Consider the following 22,154-nt stretch of genomic DNA (forward strand, 5'->3'; position numbering starts at 1 on the left):
CATCCAGTTTTTTTTTTTATTAATTCATTCACTCATCTGTTTCTGTACAGCTTTACTCACTCACTTAATAATGTGTTCATTCTTTCACTCCTTTATTGTTCATGTCTTTATTCATGTAGTAATTCAGCATTTCATTTGATCCAACAGTAATTTTTTTCATTCATTTATGAAAAAATTCATAAATTCATAAATTTCATGTCTCCGTTAACAATCTTCCACGGTCAGTCATTTGTTTATTCATCCATTCATTCGTCTGCTCGTATGGTTATTTATTATTTTTTTCATAAATTTGTAAATTTGTTCTTTTATTCATACGTCCATTTGTACATAGGTTTGTTCATTCAGTCACATAATTATTTACGCCTTCATGTCTTCATATTCCCTCAGCCATTCACCCAGTTGTTTATTAATTCATTCACTCATCTGTTTCTGTACTTTATTCATTCACTTAATGATGTTTTCATTATTTCACACATTTAATTCATGTAGTAATTCAGCATTTCATGTTCTCCAACAGAAATATGTTCATTCATTCACTCACTATAAAGTCATGTCAGTAACTCCCTCCCACAGTCATCCATTCATTGACTCAATCATTTGTTCATTCGTGTGTCATAGAAGCTTCTCATTGTGTTCATTCATTCACTTCCTGCTTGTTCATTAGTTTATTCATCCATTCATTTGTCATTCATGCATCCATTTGTTCAATTATTTGGTCATGGATGTTTTTTTGGATTTGTCTGTTCATACAGTCATTCAGTAGTGAATTTGTTTAATTCACACTTTCATTTTGTTCATTCACTTGTTCAAAAATATTTCACCATCTTCCCACAGTCATTCATTCATCTCTTCATTCATGTTTCTATTTGTTTGTTCATTTGTTTATTCATTCATGTGATCATTTGCTCTTTGATTTATTTATACATTCATTCATTCCTTATTTTTTTATTTGTTGTCTTATTGTTTGTTTTCATTCTCATTCATCCTTCCATTCATCCTTTCATTCACTCCTTCACTCCTCTCCGTCGTCATGAACAGAAACAGAATCAGACGAGTTTGTTGTTTATTGAAACTTTCCACTGAATTAACACAGCAGGGGGGAGGGGGGAGGGATGGGGAGGGGGAGGGGGGGACGTCTCCATAGCAACAAGTCACACACACATTATCATCATTATCATCACCACTGTCAACACCGTCGCCATGGTTACTGATGCTGAGTAGAATATCGTCACACAGGAAGTTACATCACAGAGCCGGAGGGAGAGTCACGAGAAGAACGACAAGAAGAAGAAGAAGAAGAACGACAGAGAGGAAGAAATAGAGAGGAGGAGGAGGAGGAAGGGAAGAAGTGACTGAGGAAAAGATGGAAGAGAGGTGAGGAGGAGGAGAAAGAAGAAAGAGGAGGAAGAAGAGAATGGTAAAAGAGAAGAGAGATAAAAGAAAAAATAGAATTAATGAATTAATTAATTAATGACGGGCAATGAAAGTCAACACACACACATTCACACAAGCACACACACACATACACACACACACATACACACACGCACACACACACACACTTGTACAGGAGAACAGGAAGTAGAATCACACTGATCATCAGTTACTGTACAACACGAGCAGAAAACACATCACCATGCGGAGGAAGATACCAACGCTAAAAACAGCTTTCACTTTTCAAAAAAACAAACAAACAAACAAACAAACAAAAAAAAAAAACAACCAAAGAAGAAGCATCAAGTTTTTTGTTTTTTTTTGTCCCTTTTTTTTTTCAGACCCAGAACTTTCCGGAAAGACTTTTACAAAAACAGCTCACACCCGCTGCTGATTGGCTGAGAGCCGAGAAATAGACAAATTAAAAAAAAACAGCAACACTCTTTAGCCGACAGAAATGTCCATCTGAAGATTTTATTCATCTGGTTTAGGAGGTAGGAAGGTTAAATTTTAAGGTGGTAGGACACACAGGAAGCTTCTTTTTTAAGGTTCCTCTCTAAAGGAAGCATACAGAGGCTCCTCGGGTTTCCGTTTAGTTTCTCTTCATTATTTAGTGTGACATAATGTTCATGTTAGCAGGATTTAACTTCAAAGAAACATGATGATTTAAGAGTTATTTCTTTGAGTTGACTTACAACAACTGCAGCTGCAAACATCTCGTCCATCAAAAGTTCCGAATTTAGCAAGAAAGTGGCTCGAGGTGGGTTTCCATCCACTGTTTTTTTTTAATGTGCTTTTTCAAATTGTGCATAAAAAAACATGAGTGGAAACGCTGGAAAATTCAAGGAAAAAAAAGTCGAAATATCACAAAAAGTTTGGACGCTTGTATGAGGTGGAAAAGTCAACAAAGTGTGATGGAAACAGATTTTTTTCCACTAGAAACCAAACCGTCTCTGATGCAGTTTCCCAGAATGGTTTCCAGGGTTACCAGGTGACAAGCGACAGAAAGACCTGATGGTTACTTTTAATGGATTTTGGATCATTTTCTGTTATCAGATTCCATCAGAGTGGCTGGAAATATGTTGAAGTAAAACAAACCGCAGTAGAAACCAGTAGAATCATCTCATCTGTTGTTTAGGAAACCCCAGATGTTACAATCATTCAGAGGGACATTTGCGCAGCGTCTCGTCTCCGAGAGGAGCGACAGGAATGTAATAGACAGCAGAAAGAAGCTCCAGCTGAGCCCATTAATCAAACACACAAACAGTGCAAACTGTAATGACGGAGGAGCCATTTCGGATCCAGTTTCCAGCCGGCGTCACCATGAAGCCAGAGTCCACACTGGGTTTTTTACGGCATCTCCAGAATGACATCACTTCCTGTGTTGATATTTACATGCAGCAAGACAAACAGCGAAACAGCTGGGAGGTGATGTTGGTGGATGCACGTTTGTTAGGTTCGAATCCAGTTTGAATCTGGTTTGGATCTGATTTGTCTGAACCCAGTCTGAACGGCTTCATGGCGGGCCGACGGGAATCTGGTCTGCTAATTGGTGGGGGCGGGGCATACCAAGGGGGCGGGGCAGATCATTAGGTTCAATAGGAAACATGAAGAAACAGTTCAGTCTATATTATATATATCTGTTCAAAGTGATATCTATACAACACAAACATACATTCTCTCCACATATTATGTATTTTAATATGAATAACTCTTATCAACATCATCACTTGATTCAGAAGTTTCTATTTGTCAGCGTTGTTTAATTGTTTGTCGTTGTTGTTGTTCTTTTGGTGCTTCGTTCAAGTTGTGGATTTATTATTTATAACTCTTTTTTTTTATCATTTACACATCGATTCATTATAGTGAACATCTAAACTTCACCCCTCTCCCCTCTTTCAACCTTCTTCTCCCTCCCCAAAAACCTCCCACCCACCCCACCCACCCCGTTAACTTTGCAGACAGACAGGAGTGTTGCATTGTGGGTAGGTTGCAGGCGACCCACTGTTGGTTCACTCCGACATTTTCTGTGAAAGAAACGGGGACAGAAAAATCAGGAAAAAGTGCAAACTGAAAAAGGATTTTATAATTTAAAAAAAAAAGGTTGGTCTTTAATAAAAAAAACCCACCGACAGGGGTGGAACCACCTGTACTATAATGTCTCACCTGGTAAATTCAGTATAATGTCTATTTCAACAGCACTTATTCAATTAGTACTAAAACAGTCTGTCTTTTCTACTTTGTTGTTTTTTCGGTTGTTGTCAACACTTCCTGCAGATGTTTCACATTAAAGGCCTTCCACTAAAGGGAGGGATTATTCCCTTTGAGCTGCTGGAAGATTTTTTGGTCCAGGTATCATCGGATAATTCGTAATTCATTTGTAATTCAAAAACCAAAAAACTACATTAGCCTACCCATGATCCTCAGCAACCGTTGCTATGGTGAAAACGATATTCAATCCAACAATAAAACGAATCTGCAAAAACCAAAAACGGGCCGGGTTTGATTGGTTTTTCGTTATTTGATTCTGACACCAAAAATTTTTTTTTTTTTTTTTTTTGTTTTGAAACAAATAAGAGATTTACCGTTTTTTTGGTTTTTGAATTACAAATGAATTACGAATTATCCGATGATACCCGGACCTTTTTTACTGTGAAACATCTGCAGGAAGTGTTCAGTTTCAGTGACGGTAGCTTAAAGTGAAAGTGGAAAAAACAGCAAAGTAGAAGTGATGCGATCAGTATTGTCATTAAACCGAGAAAGTGTTTTCAGCAGAGTGGTGAGTATGACATGACTGTTTTTGTACTCATGCAAACGGTGCTGTGGAAATGGACGTTATAATGAGTTTATTGATACTACAGGACCAAGTTATTGGTTCAATTTGTCCTGATGGTGGCACAGGAGAAAAGTCAGGGGGTTGACAAAAATATGAATATTTATCTGGTGGGGACAATTTGGTCTATAGCTTTTTGGATGTCCTGCACCAATTAAACACTTACAGGCTTGTCTTACTTTATATTTTCCTGTTAGTTAACAATTCTCATGTGCAGAATCAGACTTGATACTTTCCTCCTTCCCTACTCTGTCTGTGTCTCCCAACTCCAAGCCCATTGCTCCAACTGAAGATCTTTAAAAACACCTCACAAATATATAGTTTCATGTTTAATAAAGGCTCAGTAATACCCTACAACAGCTGGTCACTGTAGTGTTTATCAAACAAACAGGAGGAAATAGTGCATTTGTTGAGGACTATTTTCAGCGGTGGATGAATCAACATTTGGTGCTCTAGTGAGTATTTCTGGCTGCAGGATGGTGTGTGTGGGACTGAGTCAAAATAAACTTGGTGTGTTGGTTCATAGTAATGAAGGAACATGTCACCCGGTGCAACTATGTGACTCATTGATGAGTATTAATAGTTTTTGGAGCTCTGAGGAACAGAAGAAAAAGAGATATCACAATACTTGTTAGTAGACCAATTCATTGTTGGTTTATCTCTTTAAAGTCAGTTAAATTATTTAATTCATTTTCATCAAATGTAATGGACCAATCAGGCAGTGACCTTAACTTCAACTTCCAGTGTGACTCACCATCTTCCTGTCAGTTCACATCTGATTGGAGAAGGAGGTTGGCGCCCCCTGCTGGCCGTAGCCCTGACCGTACTCTGCATCCTGGAGGAAAGACAACAGCAAACAGCATGACACACAGAAACACTACATACTAGTACTATACAGTATACACTACTGTATGTACCTATACGTAGGTAGTATGTTATTCTGGCAGTCAGTATACAGAAAATTATTATACCTGACTATTTTTAACAGGAACAGGAAATGATACAAGGCAAATTACAACAAACATAAGTCAAACTGTGACCTTTGGGAAGCAGTGAAATGTTTCTTTTAAACATTTTTTTGTCGTTAAGTTGTTCCAGGGCTGATCCACTACCTTCTCTAGTTTTACAGTTTGAGTTGTTGTATTTTTCAATAAGTTCACTTGAATGCACCTTTTCCTGCTGTCACATGACTGACAAGGTTATAGCTTAGCTAGCATTATAGCTAACAAGCTTCTCCACTGACTCTTATTACCATCTTACAGGTTAAGTAACGTTGGTGTAGTTAGCACAGCTAGACAAGGATGCATTCGGCTGTCTTCTTCGGTCACATTACCTTCACCTGGTATGTCATAACAGTACCTCAAGAATATCACACATCTCTTTCCTTGACTTAAAGCCACCTCTAGACTGTGTGACAACAACGATCTTATAAGTTTATTGCATGTCACATTGTGCGAGATGCCTATGATAAAATCTTGGTCCCAGTCAGTGTCAGACTGTGGATATCAATATGAGGCTGTCAGATTGTGAGATGAATGTGTGGTGAATTGTAGCACTAGAATCTAGGACGCAGTTTTGGACTGACATCAAAAGATTTCACCACATTTCTCTCACAATTGTCAACCTTTGTCTCAGACAGTCCAAAATCACACACTGTGAAGGGGCCTTAAGACGCATGTTTGCTGACAGGTCTGCTACCTCTGTCTGCGCAGTGAGCTTGGGGAGTGCTTTTTGGAGGGCCATTGGGGTTCGGAAACTCAACCAGAACCTTGTAATGAAGCCCTAGGCCTTTTCGAGTTGACCCCCTTAAGGACCACTGGATCCCCAAGAAAACTGTGATCAGAACATCATGTGTACCCCTCAGAAACCTCCAGTCATCTTGCTAAGCACCCTGGGAACTCGCACAGAAAAATAGACTCTTTCAACGTCTTTGAAGACCTTTGAAACATTTAGGTCCTCCTAGAAGACCCCTGGAACCCCCTCAGAAACCCTGGCACCTCTTTAATGACTACTAAAAATCCCTTGAGAACCCTTAGAATCAAGATAATAATAATAAAAATAGTAATAATACATTTAATTTGTACTGCACCTTTCATTCATAGTGAAACTCAAAGTGCTACAGTATTAATAACAGAACACACAACATAAAGAAAATAGTAATAAGAGTAAATATGAAAAAGCCTTCTTGAATAGAGGTGAGATGCAGCAGAGCAGAAGAAGAATGCATACCAGATGTAAATGTAAAGGCCTGTGATCAGACAACGTATCAGATACAGATCATAGGTTAATACCAGGTGGAGATGAAGTCTCTATGGAGCTAGGCTAGCAGGTTCTCCATGCTTCTTCATTTGTCTTGTGCTACGCTAGGCTAAACATGTATCCAAGCCAATATCTGTTGGTTGGTTAAGATTGCCAGCGTGAGCCTTGGACTGTTTTTAACCACTCCAAAGCCACACCCAAATCCAACTGGCCAATCACAGTCAGGTTGTTGGAACTCCTGCTCTGAGCTGAAGTTACCTGGTGTTGATTTTCTTGTGAGTATTAATTAACAGCAGGTAGCAGGTTGAGGCTGATCACCTGGTTGTATCCTTGCTGATTGTAGTCGGGTTGGTAGCCTCCCTGGTTGCTGGCATACGGGTCTTGTTCATACGCCCCCTGCTGGCCGTAAGCATCTGGTGCAGCAGGTTTATCCTGAGGAGGTGGAGCTCGCATGAAGGGGGCAATGATTCCTGTCTCCTTAAAGACGAACCAGAGGTTTCCCGCCCACAGGATCAGGTTAATAAAACCAAACGCCTGGAAGAGGAGAAGATGAAGGAAATTCTTATTTGATTTTCAGTTTGGATAGATACAGATACCAAAACAGTCCTTTTTAAAAATATAAACATCATTTGTATGCAAAATACTTTCTGTCATCCAACAAAAGGAGCCATAGTTGTCAAGTGTTAATCGTTCCTAAACACAAGCAGTCATAGAAGAGCCAGAAATATATTCTAAAACCAGCAACATTAAGATTAAAATCAGGAACCATCTGAACACAGAATAAGTAATGAATCTGACCAGATGCTTTCAATGCTTGTTGCCATGGACACTTTATGGTTGGTACCAAAACAATGTTGTGAAGTTTGATAACCAGCCCTACCCCTCAAAAATCACAAAGAGCTGACTAAACCAGATCTCAGATGTACTAATCCACCGTGATTCTGGTTCAGGTCAGTCTTTTTCATACTCAGGCCAATAAAAGAGATTCTTCCAGATTCTTCCTGAAGCCGTTTGGAGAGAGTTCGGTGTGTTTGGTGGAATTGGAAATCAAAATTATGAATCTGGCCAGACATTTGTTTCCCACTTTTGATACTTGACAATTTTTAGTGCTTTATCCTATGGACTGATGTCTGAGGCTGTGGTACTCTGCTAGAAAACTGTGGTTGGAAGCTGCCACATGTGAATGAATTAAAATATCTCTTGGTCCGGAGTGAGGGTAAGACAAAGCATGAGATCGACAGGTGTATAGGAGATCATTGATACAGATGACTAAAATGAGTTTCCTTTTGAAGTGTCTGGGCTCAGCCTTAAAGACTCAGAGCTCAAACATCTGGAAGGACTTCAGAAGACAATTGCTGCTACTTCACATTAAAAGGCGTCAGATGAGGTGGCTCAGGTGTCTGATCAGGATGCTTTCTGGATGCCTCCTTGTTGAGATCTTCTGGGCATGAGTGGCAGACCCTAAACACACTGGAGAGATAATATATCTTGTCTAATTTGGGAACACTTCGGGATCCTTCAGAAGGAGCTGGAAGAACTGGACTGGGAGACAGATGTTTGGGCTACTTTGCCAAGCTGCTGCTATCATGACCTGGACCTAGATAAGCAGCAGAAAATAAATGGATGGTGCTATGGACACATTTCAGTCGCTTTCTGTGGATGTTTTGATCCATTTTCCATCCTCCTCTATTAGCTCTACTAACTGACCTACGAAATTACCCAGAACTGAGGTGGACTAGGAGATGTTGACCTGAGATATGGTATAGGTCATCTCCATGTGTTTTCCAAGGTGTAGTGCTTTGTATTGGACCTCAGTGCTTTTTTGGTACTGTCTGACATGTGTCTGTAACACCATCCATCCATCCTGCCATTATCAATCACTTATCCAGGTTCAGTTCCTGGTGGTGGAAGGCTAAGCAAGATGGCCCACATGTCCTTCTCCCCATCCTCGGTTCATAGTGTAGTATATCAAAAACTATCAAGTAAAAAGAAAAGAAAGGCTCAAAATGTCGGTCAGACTCGTAATCTTGTCACCTTTGATCAGATAGTTCCTGATTTAAATCCCTGTTAAATGACAAAATGCATTGTTTGTAATTGATGTGAAGTCCCAGCAGGACAATTGTTAGCTTCTTCTAAAACTGTCACAAACCACTGTGACAAATTAAACTGTGGTCACGTTTAAGCCCTGGAATGACTGTTAAGATTGGGCAGTGATCACAATTAACCAATGTTGACTGGTGGTAGGAAACAGGAGGTGAACAGCAGTTTCTGTTGTCAAAGTCTGATGCTTTTTCAAGAGTCATAATACCTACAACCGACTGAGGTTTTCGTCATTGGGTGTTTGCTGAAACAATCGATGCTGTCTCCAGAAAGGCTAGGTCGAGAGCAACTTGACTTGATTTAGATTCTTGATTCGTCTCTCATCAGATTGAAATGTCTTCAGGAATCTAAAGTCCCGGATGACTGAGAATCTTCACAAACATATTGATGCTGTTGTTCTTGTACAGCTGCTTGCGTTTAGTCAACATTTTATATTTAAGAACTCTGGCATCTGTTGTGCAGTATCACTAACTTACTTATACCTTATAACTTGTTTTTAGTATCTGTACCTAAACTCAGATATTGGCACTAGTGTCCAAAAATTTTGAATGACACCCAGACTAGTGTGAGGGTCTTGTCTGCTTGATGACTTCTTCAGAGGTCAGAAATGTTGTCCTGACCTGCAGAGGTGTCAGGCCCAGTGAAGGTCTTACCACAGAGGTGTTGAGTCCAGACATGACTGGATCGTGGACTTCACGGCAGCGGTTCTCCTCAACATCGCAGGCAGAGATCAGAGTGATCACTCCGTCCGGATCGGTCGCCGTCTTCACGTCGGACAAACCTTTAGCCCAGGCCGCCGAACTCACCAGCCACATGAAGGCAAACACCCCGGTCACCCCCAGGTCCTAAACACACACAGTTTATGAGTGATATTTCCCAGAGGTCACCTGTCAGCAGCAGTTTTTAGGTCAAAGAACTTACAATCAGTGGGCCCTTGTTGTTCTCCTTGTACTTTTCAAAGAAGAAGATGTAGATGCTGAGAGCTGCTGTGGAGTAGAGGAAGGCAAAGACGCCGATGGTGACAAAGAACTCGGCCGAGGAAGAGTAGTCGCCAACCAGGAAGAGACGCTCCTTGTTCCCGCTACTACAGGTCGGGGCATCGAAATACACCTGGTGGAGTCTGAGAGAGAGGAAGAAGGGAAGAGTGTGAAGTTTTTTTAGCCACATTAGCAGTTTGAGGCTAAGGATGGTGAATTCTCTCAGTCTGTTGGTTCAACTCAAAAATATGTCAACAACTGCTGGACGGATAAACAGAAATTCCTGTTCTTCTCAGGATGAATTCTAATGACTTCAACAGCCCCAAAAAATTTAAACTTGTCCAGAAAATTATATCATGACAGAGAACCTCCAAAACATAGGTAATGTGAGATTAACGGTGATATAGTCTGCTAACATTCATGTAAACACAGCTTAGTTTAAGAACATCTAAAAGCTTTACAGCTGCTGAGCCTGGCAGTTTGAGATGTCCTGAACTCTACTGAGCATGCTCTATTGGTCCAAAAACATGGAAGCATGAGACACATCTGGATATTTTTTATAGCAGAAAGATGATTTTTTTCTGCGCAACTGGGCCACTTTCATAGGAATGAATAGGGCACCATCTTGTAGTGCCGTATTCAGTTCTTTATAATACATCCATCTTAAATGCATTGTCAACATCCATGTTTAGTAGCTTGCAGTCTTCTTCTTTGCTGACTTTGCTGGAACATTTCAGTGTTTCTTGGCATGTTAGAGAAAAAATCCAAAAACTGAAAACAGATTTGTGTATCAGAACTTTGTTTTTTCTTCTTTCCTCTCCCATTAATCATCTCACGACCCCTCAGATTTATCTGCTGACCCTTTGGAGGGGCCCGACCCCTAGGTTGGGAACCACTGGACTAAACTAGCTAACTGTATATAAAGTAGTGTAAACTAGCTCCACCTCCAGCAGCTACAACAGTTACATGCTGCTCTAACACTGATGCTTCACTATTAATAATCTAATGATGTCATATATAATAATATATCAGTCAGAGGGACCAAACCACTACTTTTACTGCAATACTTTAACTACATCAAGCTCATAATACTTATGTACTTTTACTGTAGTAGGATTTTTTTTGCAGGACTTTTACTTGTACTGCAGTTTTTTACATTGCTGTCTTTGTACTTTTACTTTACTCTTTTAAATCTGGATCACCACACATTAAAACTTCATTTTCTCTCCTTGTTTTGCTTCTGCTGTCTGTTTATTCAGTGAGTCGTAAAGTTTAGGACAAATGCAACATTTAACTTAGTATGAATCATTTTCACCTCAACATGTGCTGAACAGAGTGAGTCCTCATCTGCCTCCATTTGTGTCTGTGTTTGTGTTTGTGTTAGTCTGTATTCTGTATTCTGTTCATCATACAGCAGCTTCAGTCTAAAAGTCAGAATCAGTATCAGGGGAGATGGTTTTTTTCTTGTCGTACTGACCTGAATGGATACTCAAACTCCACCTCAATGCTCAGGTCGCTGTCCGTCCGGTTCTTACACTCCACCGCCACCCGGAACATCCCAGAATAACTGCCGCAGGTGGAGAAGGCAAAGATGGCGAAGAACTTGAGGAGAAGAAATAAAAAAAAAGAATTAAGTAATACTGCAGAGACTCTTAAAAAACATCTTATCATAGTTAAAAATATATATTATGAGTCACAGCAGTGTTGTAAAAGGAAACCAAAGGAGGCATAGTAACAAAAAGAGGCACTAAAAAGACTGTAACGTTGAAAGATATTTTTTTTATTTAATTCAGCAGCTATGGAGGCATTTTGTTTAAAACTTAAGCTGCAAAGCGTTTTGAATTCATTATGCTCTGATTCAGACCTCTGACTGACTTCTTCTCCATAGCAACGGCGGCCGAGGCTCATGGGTATTGTAGTATTCTTAGTCGTCCGCCAAAATCAAGGACAAAACTTTTTTTTATTTCTCAAAGTACAAAGTAGAACAGACTTAAATCAGTATCAGAGGAATCAAACTCACAACCCAGTGCCTCGCTCAGCAACACAGCTCTGTTTGCTCCTGCTTTAATGATGATATCATCATCATCATCATCATCATCATCATCACTGCTGAGCAACCAGCTTAGAGAGGTCACGCCCACACACACACACACACACACACACACAGCAGGGATCGGACAGTGAGTCTGACTGTGACCATCTGCTCACTGTGTGTGTTTATTGAGCCTCTAGAGTGAATCATGTTCAGTCTTTTTCAGCTCAGTGTGCCTTGCTCATGGGCAGAGTCGTGTGTGTGTTTGTGAGGGTAAAAGGTACTTCAGCAGTTTTTATGGGGGTTTGAACCAGCATCTCTGATTTCTGTTGTATAGTAGCACATTAAAATTGCTCTCAGTACATTTTGGGGACATCTGAAGAGCAAGTTATGATGACTTTCCTGAAAGATTAGATTTTTGAGAATGTTTTTAGAACATCATCTGAAAATGTTGTTAACAGAAGGATTTCTGTTTTTCACTGTATCACCTTAAAAATGTTCTTAGAAAGGTTTTGATTTGATTTGATTTATTGATTGGGACAGTGTGCAGTTTTAAACATTAAAGATGCACTGCGCCGGCGTTAGCTTGAAGCTAATATCAAAACATACAACAGCACAACAACAAACAGTACAAAGCAAAAAACAAAAAAACAAAAAACAACAACCCCCCCCAAAAAAACAAAACAAAAAAACAAACACGCAGAACACACCATACAAAGCTAAAATGTCAGTGTATTTTGGGAATTTTCAGAGCGTTTTGGGAAAATTTTCAGAACAATTTCTGAAAATATTAAAAATCCTTTTGTGAAAGATTTTTGGGAATTCTTTAAGAACTTTTAGGAATATTTTTAAAGTATTGTCAACATTAGGATTTCTGTTGTTCTGGTCTTCAGAATGTTCTCAGCGTGTTTTGGAAAAAAACTAACATTTTGGGAACATTTCAGAATGTTCTCAGAAGAGTTTTTCCTACAATTTGGAAAACATTTTGGAAATGTAACAGACGGATTTCTGTTTTATATTTTTATCACCTTAAAAATATTCTCAGAAAGGTTTGAACATTTTGGGAACATTTGAGAACATTTTCAGAGCATTTTGGGAATATTTTAAGAATAATTTATTTATATTTTTGAGAATGCTATCAGGTCTTTTAGGAGCATTGTAAACATGCTTACAGAACATTCTAATAGCGTTGTCAACAGAAGGATTTCTGTTATTTGGGAACGTCTTCAGTATGTTTTGGAAAAATTTAGATTTTAAAAACAGCATCTAAAAATATTCTTGACAACAGAAGGATTTCTGATGTTTGGTAACACCTTAAAAATAGAGTTTTCAGAACATTTTCTACAAGATCAGATTTTTGAGAATGCTTTCAGAACCTTTAGTAACTTTGTAAAATTGCTTACAGAACATTTTCTGGACATCCTGATGACATTTTTAGAACAATCTGGGAAAAGTTTTAAGAACATCATTTTGGAAACATTGTCAATAGTGACAATAGGGACACCATAGGGGGGTTTTGGGATAGACGGTGGAACATTTTTTGAGAATGCTTTCAGAACAATTTGGGAACATAATGTGAGGACACTTAAAACATTTTAGACACATTATCAGAGTGTTTTAAGAATATTTTTTACATTCTCAGAACTTTTTTAAGGCTGATAAAAAATACAAAGTTTACAGTGAAAAACACCAGATCTGTCCGGTCATCAAATCTGACGTCAGACTGACAGAAAAATGTTAAAATCACATTCGTGTTCCAACAGTGAAACAAACATTTAGAAAACAAACAGGTTGAAAAACACATTTTTTTAAAGTCAGTATAAAAACAGTGGAGGAAGTACTACTCGTATGTGCTGCAGTCTGCAGAGTTATTTGTGTTTCTCTGATGAACTCACCCATTCTAAGACCTTAATGAAGCCCAGAGGAAGCTTCAGCACCCTGAACTGACCTTGGGCCACCAACTGTAGAGAGACAGACAGCACACATTACAGTTATTTATAGCAGAACAACAGACACGCTGATAACTCCTGTCTCTGTTACCCGAGTTGACACTGAAGGTGAATATTAGAGTCAGCAGAGAGACGAGAGGACACAAAACAGATCAGCGTCAGTTGAGCATGAACACACAATAAAAGCGTCATCTTATTGCATCACAGTAACACATGAACGCGCACGTGTAGAAATCAAAACCCTCGTTCTCAGACGTCGGTTCCCTGATATAGATCGGAGATACGCTGGTGCTTCCTCCTGGAACAAAAGTACTGAAACTGTCAGAGTTGATTATTGTTGGTGGATTTTAAAGGATGCATCTGGTGATTTTCTATGTTTTTCTTATTGTCAACAATTGAAAAATGGGAAGAATTTTGAGAAATATTGGTTTGGTCTCGTCGTCCCTCTGAATGCTTTCATCCACTCTTACAGCCGTCATAACCCAAAATCAATCAACTTTCCAGCAGTTTGTCAAAAAAAATTCTATACTTTTATGTGTAATACAGAATATTTTGTTAATCAAAAATGATGGTTTTCATACCAATATACTTGTGTTTAATGTAAAGTAACAGTGAGCTCATATTACTGCAATTAATTAAAGTTGAACCAACGTTTTATTTGTATTTATCATTTTAGAAGTATTCATATTGTGTTGTTTTACGGCTACTATGATGATTTAAAATACATATATTACAGACTAGAGCCGCAATGATTAATCGATTAATTGATCAGTTGCCAACTACAGATTTTAGGTAATTAATCACTTTGACTCATTTTTAAAGAAGAAAACGTCCAAATTCTCAGATTCCAGCTTCTCAAATCAACAGAATATCTTTGTGTTTGTGGACAAAACAAGACATTTGAGGACGTCATGTTGGGCTTTGGGAGACAGTGATTGATATCTTTCACCATATTTCGACATTTAAATAGACCAAACAACTAATCCATTAATTGAGAAAATGATCGACCAATTGATCAATAATAAAATCATTGTTAGTTGCAGCCCATCCCTCTCAATAACTGCTGTTTGCTTGAGTCAGACACAAAAGAACCATACAGAGATATATAATAGAGACTCGATGCATTTTTTAATACTAAAAACTAATGAAAATGTCCCAATTCAGTTTTAATGATGTTCATATTCTCACACTGTTAACATAAATGACACCTACATGAGTTATATCATCAGTCACACGAAACAAAATCAAAAGCAGCAGGAAAAAGGAAAATGAGTTGTGAGCTGCATGTTTGTGTATGAGAGACATCATTTTATAAAAGAATATTCCAGCCAAACAGGAAATGAGGATCACTGCAGGAACTTACTCGTCAATAAAAAAGACTTTCAAAAAAGTAACCCCCGATGACTTCAGATGTCTTGTTTTGCTCAACCAACTGTCCAAAACCCCCGACGATATTCAGTTTACAGTGATATTAAACCAGAGGTGGAGCTGGACTCTCAGCTCAGAGAGTCATAAAATAGCTGATGTATCCTATCAAGAAAGAGATCAGTGCAATTAGAGAAAGTCTAAAAAGTCTGCTTTATACTTTTTATCATCTTGTGACCCTACACATTTATCAAGGATATCAAGAAATAAGGTAAAAAGTAGGATAACATGTCATGTCAAAAAGTATCACTGCAGGTGTCAAATACACGACTCACTCTTTGTTTTCTATATGCATGAATGAATTCTCACAAGCAACAAGCAGACAGTCAACAGGTGACTGAACCATTATAAATGCAAGAACTGGGGAAAATCTACTTTATTCAAAGCTTCGGCGGGTTTGACAATCCCAGTACAAGATCCAGTACGTGATATAATTTCCATAAATTATGGAAGTCACCTGTTTCACTCAGCCTGTGTTATAGTGTGGTCCTTTACAGTGAGGTCGGATAGTTTGATGCCTCAGACTTGCGAGTTTCATTCACCACAAACATAAAAAGACACAAATAGTATATTTTGGATTAAACTTTCAGCAAAGTTGGTCATTAACTTTGAATAACTACCCCTGCAGTCCTCACTTCCCGAGCAGAAACATGGACAGCGCCACTCTGCCATTACAACCCACATTGTGGTCGGAGGCGGTATTACACTTGTAGTGAAAAGAACCACCGTAGAGAATGAATTGAAAAGATTAAAGGACCAGTGTTTAAGATTTAGTGGCATCTGGTGGTGAGGTTGCAGATTGCAACCATCTGAATACCCCTCCTCTTCCAAAACAGCAGGAGAACCTACGGTGGCTGTACAACTTGCAAAAAAACCCCCCCAAAAAACAAAAGGCCCTCTCTAGAGCCAGTGTTTGGTTTGTCTGTTCTGGGCTACCGTAACAACATGGTGGCCTCCGTGGAAGAGGATCTGCTGCCTCTGTAGATATAAAGGGCTCATTCTAATGTAATGAGAACACAATGATTCTTATTATCAGGTGATTATACACTAATTAAAACATACTTATGAATATTATATTCCATTTCTGCCATGTCTGTTCTACTAGATGCCACTAAATTCTACACACTGCACCTTTAAGAGAGTTCAACTATTCCTGCTGTGCACATGAATCGGGCACGCTATGTCTACCCTACTGAGCGTGGGCCCCCTCTGCCCCCCATGGTCGCTCCGCTTATGTATAAAACACACTGAAGAAAATGGAGCCAGATATTTTTTTGGCATATTTAGTAATATATATATTGTTGCAGGTCTAAAACTCACTCCTCTGAGAATTTAAAGTTGATCTGATTTGATTTTGTTTTTTGTTAAACAAAAGAGTTTTGTTTAATAAGAGGTAGGTAATGTAGGGGAGACCAGGGACGGTTATAACACCTTGAATTCCTCCAAATCAGAAACAAGTTACAGTGATTACACTCACTCTGCACATGCTCAGTTAGATTGTCTTCTTGCTTACAAAAAAGGAGACACAGTTTAAACTCCCAGAGAAAGTTACCAAGCAAAAGTGTTTGTTTTTTTTGAGGTAAAAATTTTTACTTTTCTATCAGATGTATTTTTTGGATACTGTCCTGAGATCAAATGTCTAGAAATCCAAACGAGTATTATTAGAATCACAGCTAGTTCACATGAGGTGAAAACATGGCTGGTGATACTGGGACGGTTGTAACGCCTTGTAATAGCCAAGTTTCATTTATATTTCAAAAACCTAAAGGCCTACATAAACTAGATAGATAGATAGATAGATAGATAGATAGATAGAAAATTAAATGTAAAATGTCATAAATTTACAATGTGTTGTATGTTAAATGTAATGTTAAATAATCTTTTTCATTTTGAGTATTTGATTGATTAATTATATATATTTTTGACATGTTACAACCGTCCCTGTACACTGGGACGGTTGTAACAGTGGGGTGACTGTATTTAAATCAATTTTGCAGCCTGTACATATTTCATAAAACCACTTAAATATATTGTTTCAGTAGGTGACACATTGAAGTTTATAATATAGCAAATGGACTGTTCCAGTGTAAATGGTTTTTGATTTATCAGGAAAATGACTGTCAACTGTCCCCGGTCTCCCCTATAGATATTACGGCCGTTCCTGTGTTCAAACAAACAGATCAATACTTCCTCTCGGATTTCAGTCTGCTGTCTTCAGACTCGACATGACTGATGTGATATTTAATATTCAAATTTCATATCACTCACTACAGAGAGTCTGTTTCTGTAAATGACACCAGAGTCCATTAAAACCACACAGTTAGTCAATAAACTGATTGGTGACCGTCGACTGATTGCAGCTCTGACTGCAGATATACACACAACCAAATGTACAAAATTAAAAATCACAGAAACACTGCAGTTCTTACAGGATTAATTATTGGAATATTATTATAATATTTAATAATAAAAACACATTAAGGTCACAATTGATTATAAAACATCAGAGGAACGTTAAAACAACGAGGAGCTGCCTGTGCAGGAATATTTTTCAGGATATTGTTGATTTAATATTTTATTAAAATAGAATCTAAACAAACTAAATTAAAAAATAATTTATATATCATATAATAGACACATAACATTTACAAATAAATCTGAATCACAAATTGTCTATTATTGAAATATTTTGATCTGAAACTATTAGATGACTAATTGATTAATCAATTAACAGAAAAATAATGAAATTGAGTAATCTCTGGAGTCTTGAGTTCCACCTTCTCCGGTGTCTCAGATCTTCTGAATATTTAACAAGTTTTGGACTTTTGGTCAAATAAAATATGACATTTGATGACGTCAGTTAGAGTTTTTGTGATTTTAGAAACCAAACGATGAATCAAATAATCTAGAAAATAATCTGCAGAATGATCGATAATGAAAACAATCGTTAGTTGCTGCTGTACAAATATTATAGAAATGTAACAGTGACACATGATTCAGTCTGTCAGTTCAGATCTTTGTTGACATTCAAGAAGAAATTCTAGAGACAATAAGAGACGTTTAAGTGTTGAAACCAACTGAATACTGTAAAAATATCATGAAATCTGAAACTGATTGCTGTGCAGAGAACAGAAGGACAGGTTATTGGAATCAGAGTCAATATAATATATATTTATATATAGTATATTTATATCTATTTATTTATATAATATTTACATATATATCACTTACACATTACTGGGTTAAAGCTAGGGTAGATCATATATTTTAGAAGCTTGTTTTGTCATATTTGTTGAAATTCTCTGTACATTCCAACAGCAATCAATAAATCAAATGCTGTCAATAAAAAGAAAAAAAAAATCCAGTATCTCAGCCTGAATGAATATTTAATATTTTTAACTGTTGTACAGTAGTACGAGAGTGGGATTTCCCAGGCTAATTTGTTTATTCTTAATAAACAATTTGTTATAGTAACACAACAAGTTATGATGACTCTGGAGAGGGTTGAATGCTTTTGCAAACCACCGTAAATTAATGCAACCATTACTTATTATAGTCCTGCAGACTTTAATTCACAGAGAGCGAGAGAGAGCGAGAGAGCTTGAGCATGCATGTGTTGAATTTAACCTACAGACTAGTGTGTTCTTGTATATCCTGTACTTTTTTTGCCCTTTTAATGTGGATATTTCATTCTTGTGGTTGCAGGATATTACATTTACAAGTGAGATCTGGCATGTTTGGTTTTTCTTTTTTTTTTAAATTTTCAAAATAAACTTCATGTTGAGGAACAGGTATAGTTACTGGTGACATCTCACATACATATAAGTTTAGCAAGCAACAGACCAAAATAATAATATGTAAATAGACTATACATGTCTAAAGACAAAAAAGAGAAAAAATAAAAAGAAAAAAAACTGTGTATAAAATGTTTTCATGTGGACTGAGTCAGACTATCAGAGTTCTCCACTCTAGTGTCTTTGCACTATAGTTCTGGTAAAAAGAAAACAGGGCACCTGGTTAGCCTGCTATTGCAAGAGGAGGCTTAATTTGAGTAAAAGACAGAATTTCTACGTAGCTTTTACAAATCCACACTCTGAATACAGAGAAGTCATCGCATCATATGGAGGCGCACTATACTGTACCAATGTCCTCTCCTCAAACTGCTTTGTTGTCTGCTAAAGTAAGGGAATTAATGTGCTGGATTGTAATATATACACTGCATATTAGGCCCTTCTTATATGGGTAGAGGTCTAAGATGTAATGTACTGGATCGACTGGGGGAGTACTGGGGAAGGATGGGAAGTGCTTTTTGGGGAAAACCACGAGACTGTTTCTTTGCCATAAGTGAAGCATTGGGTCTGTTTGTAATGCTGAGAAAAAGTGAATAAGTGTGTTATGGAATTGCTGCTAAAACGCTGGACACAAACACAGAAATAAAAGCAAAGACACTGGTTGATCTGAAGATTAATGGAATTATTATTGATCAATAAGGAGATGGAACTCACACAAAGCGAATCATTCCCCTGTCTCACTATGCAAAGCCAAACTAACCTTCTTATAGTCTTCAGAGACAAAGAAATGATCACCGATTGGTCAAATCAAACTTATGGATTACAGCTAATGGCAAACAGCCACAAGGTATACCTTTACATGCCCATGTATACTAGATAAGAGCCACATCTCCCAAGGACACAGGAAGGCAAGAGCCCTAACCTATATGTGGCCTTTGACCCTTTAACCTGTCCTGTTTACTCCAAGACCCAAGATGTTACCTGATCTGGGTCTAAGCCAGAATGAAAAGAGAGGAGTCGGCCTCCTAAAGCACATTCCTTCTCTCAAGGACATTCACACATTAACAGAGCAAATTATCATCCTTGCACAACTCTGCACATTAAAATGATAAGCCAATCCTCTGGTCTTTCATTACCTTTACAAGTGTTATTGGGGAAAAAGTGCTAGCTAGTTTAAAATTCTTCTGAATTGGTTCCAGATTTTAAGGGTTTGTAATGCACCCGCATTTAGAGGTAATGGAGAGGTCAGAAGCAATATAGTGGAAATTGAGAGGCTGGTCTGTATCTCCATGAGTGACCAAGTCAGGCCTTTTCAGTCGGAAAATGTGTTATAGTTAGATATGTTTGCTGCCCAGTAGTAGTGCATGAAATTGGGTAGACCTAGTCCACCTTCTGGATTTGACCTTTGCAGATATACTTTTCACATATGCGGGTTACATTTACTCCAAATGAACGTAGAGATCCAATTGTCCAGTTGTTTAAAAAATGATTTTGGTAGAAAAATGGGGATCATTTGAAACAAGTGTAAGAATTTTTGTAGCACAGTCATTTTAACAGACTTAATGAGCCCAGCTAAAGAAATTGGGAGTTTCAACCACCGTGCTAAATCTTTCTTGATGCCATCTAGAAATGGGGTTAAGTTATGTTTAAGGAGTGCTGTGAATGTACCTGTTACATGTACCCCCAGATATGTAAAGCAGTTCAGCTCTGCTTTGAATGGAAATTGGTCATATCTGCTCTGCTAACGTAGGCTTTTCATGAAATTTAATTGATGACCTGCAAATTTCCCAAACTGTTTGAGTACTTCTAGTAAGTGAGGTATAGAATTTTCTGGGATTGACATATAAAGGAGTAAATCATCTGCATAGAGTGACACCTCATCTGGCATGTTTAAAAGAAGGTCACTACCATTATGACGTGTCAGAGGGCAACTGGGAGGAAGGAGCCTTTTGAGAAACACCTCTGAAAGTGTTCTTCATTATCAAAGCAACATCAGGCTGCAACACCTAATGTAACTGTAGTCAGTGACCCTCCCTCACCAGAAACCAAGATACACACAGAGTGCACCATACCCGAATGCCCTCCCCGTATTCGACACTAAAGACCAGAGAGAGTGACTTGTGTGTACTGTCACATTATTATAATTATCATTATCATTACTGAAGGAACACAGAAGGTGAAAGAAACTTAAATCTCGGTCTTTGAACCTCGAGTAACAACTTTCTCAAAGCTTGGTCGTGTGCTGGTTCACCACAGCCAGCACACCAACACTTTGTCCTTGCATTGCCCTTGCGTAACACCACTTAAGTCGTGTCTTCAAAAGAGCCTGGCAAAATGGCAGCTCTTTCAAGTTAAGCCAGAGCTTTTTAAAATGGACAGTGCTGATGATGTGCATGACACCCTCACCATGGAGTCTGTGGCAGGGGAGGATGTGGTGGAAACAGGACCTGTAAGTGCCATTCCCTTCTATCTCTGTATCCACCCAAGGGGGAGAAACTGCATGGCATGTTGCAATACATAATTTGCCATAAAACTATACCATCAGACCTCCCCGGCAATGTTTTGTGTGCAGAACCTCTTACCCAAACACCTTTTTCCATATGAGACACACTGCATCAAGTGTGAAGAGCGACCTCCTCTTTCAGAACCCATGGTGATAACCACAAAGATGAGGGTTGTTTCCCTCCTTGAAGTTGTGGAGGATGAGCTTTTAATTCAGGTCAAATTATGCATTTGTTAACTATTAATATGCTATGTCAGTTATTGAACATTGCATTGTTAAATAATTCCCTGAGTATCTCAAAATAATACATAAATGCAATTCCATAATCATTATGAGTTGAGTATAATTATATACGATTATTTTTGCAAGATGTGTGACTCTTCATTATGTTTTCCTCTAATTAATTGCAACCAAAATCACATAGCTGTTGGAAGGGCTTTGGATGCTGTAGCAGGCACAAACAATACAAAATATCCAGACCACCACCCCATCCTGCATGCAGTCCTCCATTTTGAGGCGCTCACATCCTTAGATTGCAATTACTGCTGTGTCATTTGTGGACATCATCCTCCTGTTGTAATAATGGACTTACACAAGAGGGAGGCGTTTAGCATGCCTGGTGAGTACTCCTCTATACTATATATGGCTCTAATAATGTGAGTCATTGTTGTAAAGCAGACCATGACTGCATGTGTCTCCTGTAGTGACTGACATCGAAAAACCTCCTGCTGATTTTAATGGGTGGGAGGACTGTGAAGACTGTAAAGACTACTTATCTTGTATGTGTACACTCTTCGGTAGATGCCATTGTGACGGACGGACAACCGACTCATGCACACAAGATATTATCA

The 22,154-nt window shown here is 38.3% G+C and overlaps 1 protein-coding gene across 1 annotated transcript in view; it reads right to left on the bottom strand.

Moving 5' to 3' along the window:
* Window positions 1-3,375: 3,375 nt before the first annotated feature.
* sypa (synaptophysin a) overlaps window positions 3,376-22,154 on the bottom strand; it is a 28,124-nt gene continuing 9,345 nt past the window's right edge. The window contains exons 2-8 of the mRNA XM_042410215.1: window positions 13,531-13,596; window positions 11,081-11,205; window positions 9,548-9,746; window positions 9,280-9,471; window positions 6,845-7,060; window positions 5,022-5,102; window positions 3,376-3,461 (exon numbers count right to left, since the gene is read on the bottom strand). Of these exons, the coding sequence (XP_042266149.1) occupies window positions 5,037-5,102; window positions 6,845-7,060; window positions 9,280-9,471; window positions 9,548-9,746; window positions 11,081-11,205; window positions 13,531-13,596 (864 nt within the window). The 3' untranslated portion in view covers window positions 3,376-3,461; window positions 5,022-5,036. The remainder of the gene's footprint in view (window positions 3,462-5,021; window positions 5,103-6,844; window positions 7,061-9,279; window positions 9,472-9,547; window positions 9,747-11,080; window positions 11,206-13,530; window positions 13,597-22,154) is intronic.

Source organism: Thunnus maccoyii, chromosome 4 (genome assembly GCF_910596095.1).
Source record: "Thunnus maccoyii chromosome 4, fThuMac1.1, whole genome shotgun sequence".
Taxonomy (NCBI): Eukaryota; Metazoa; Chordata; class Actinopteri; order Scombriformes; family Scombridae; genus Thunnus; species Thunnus maccoyii.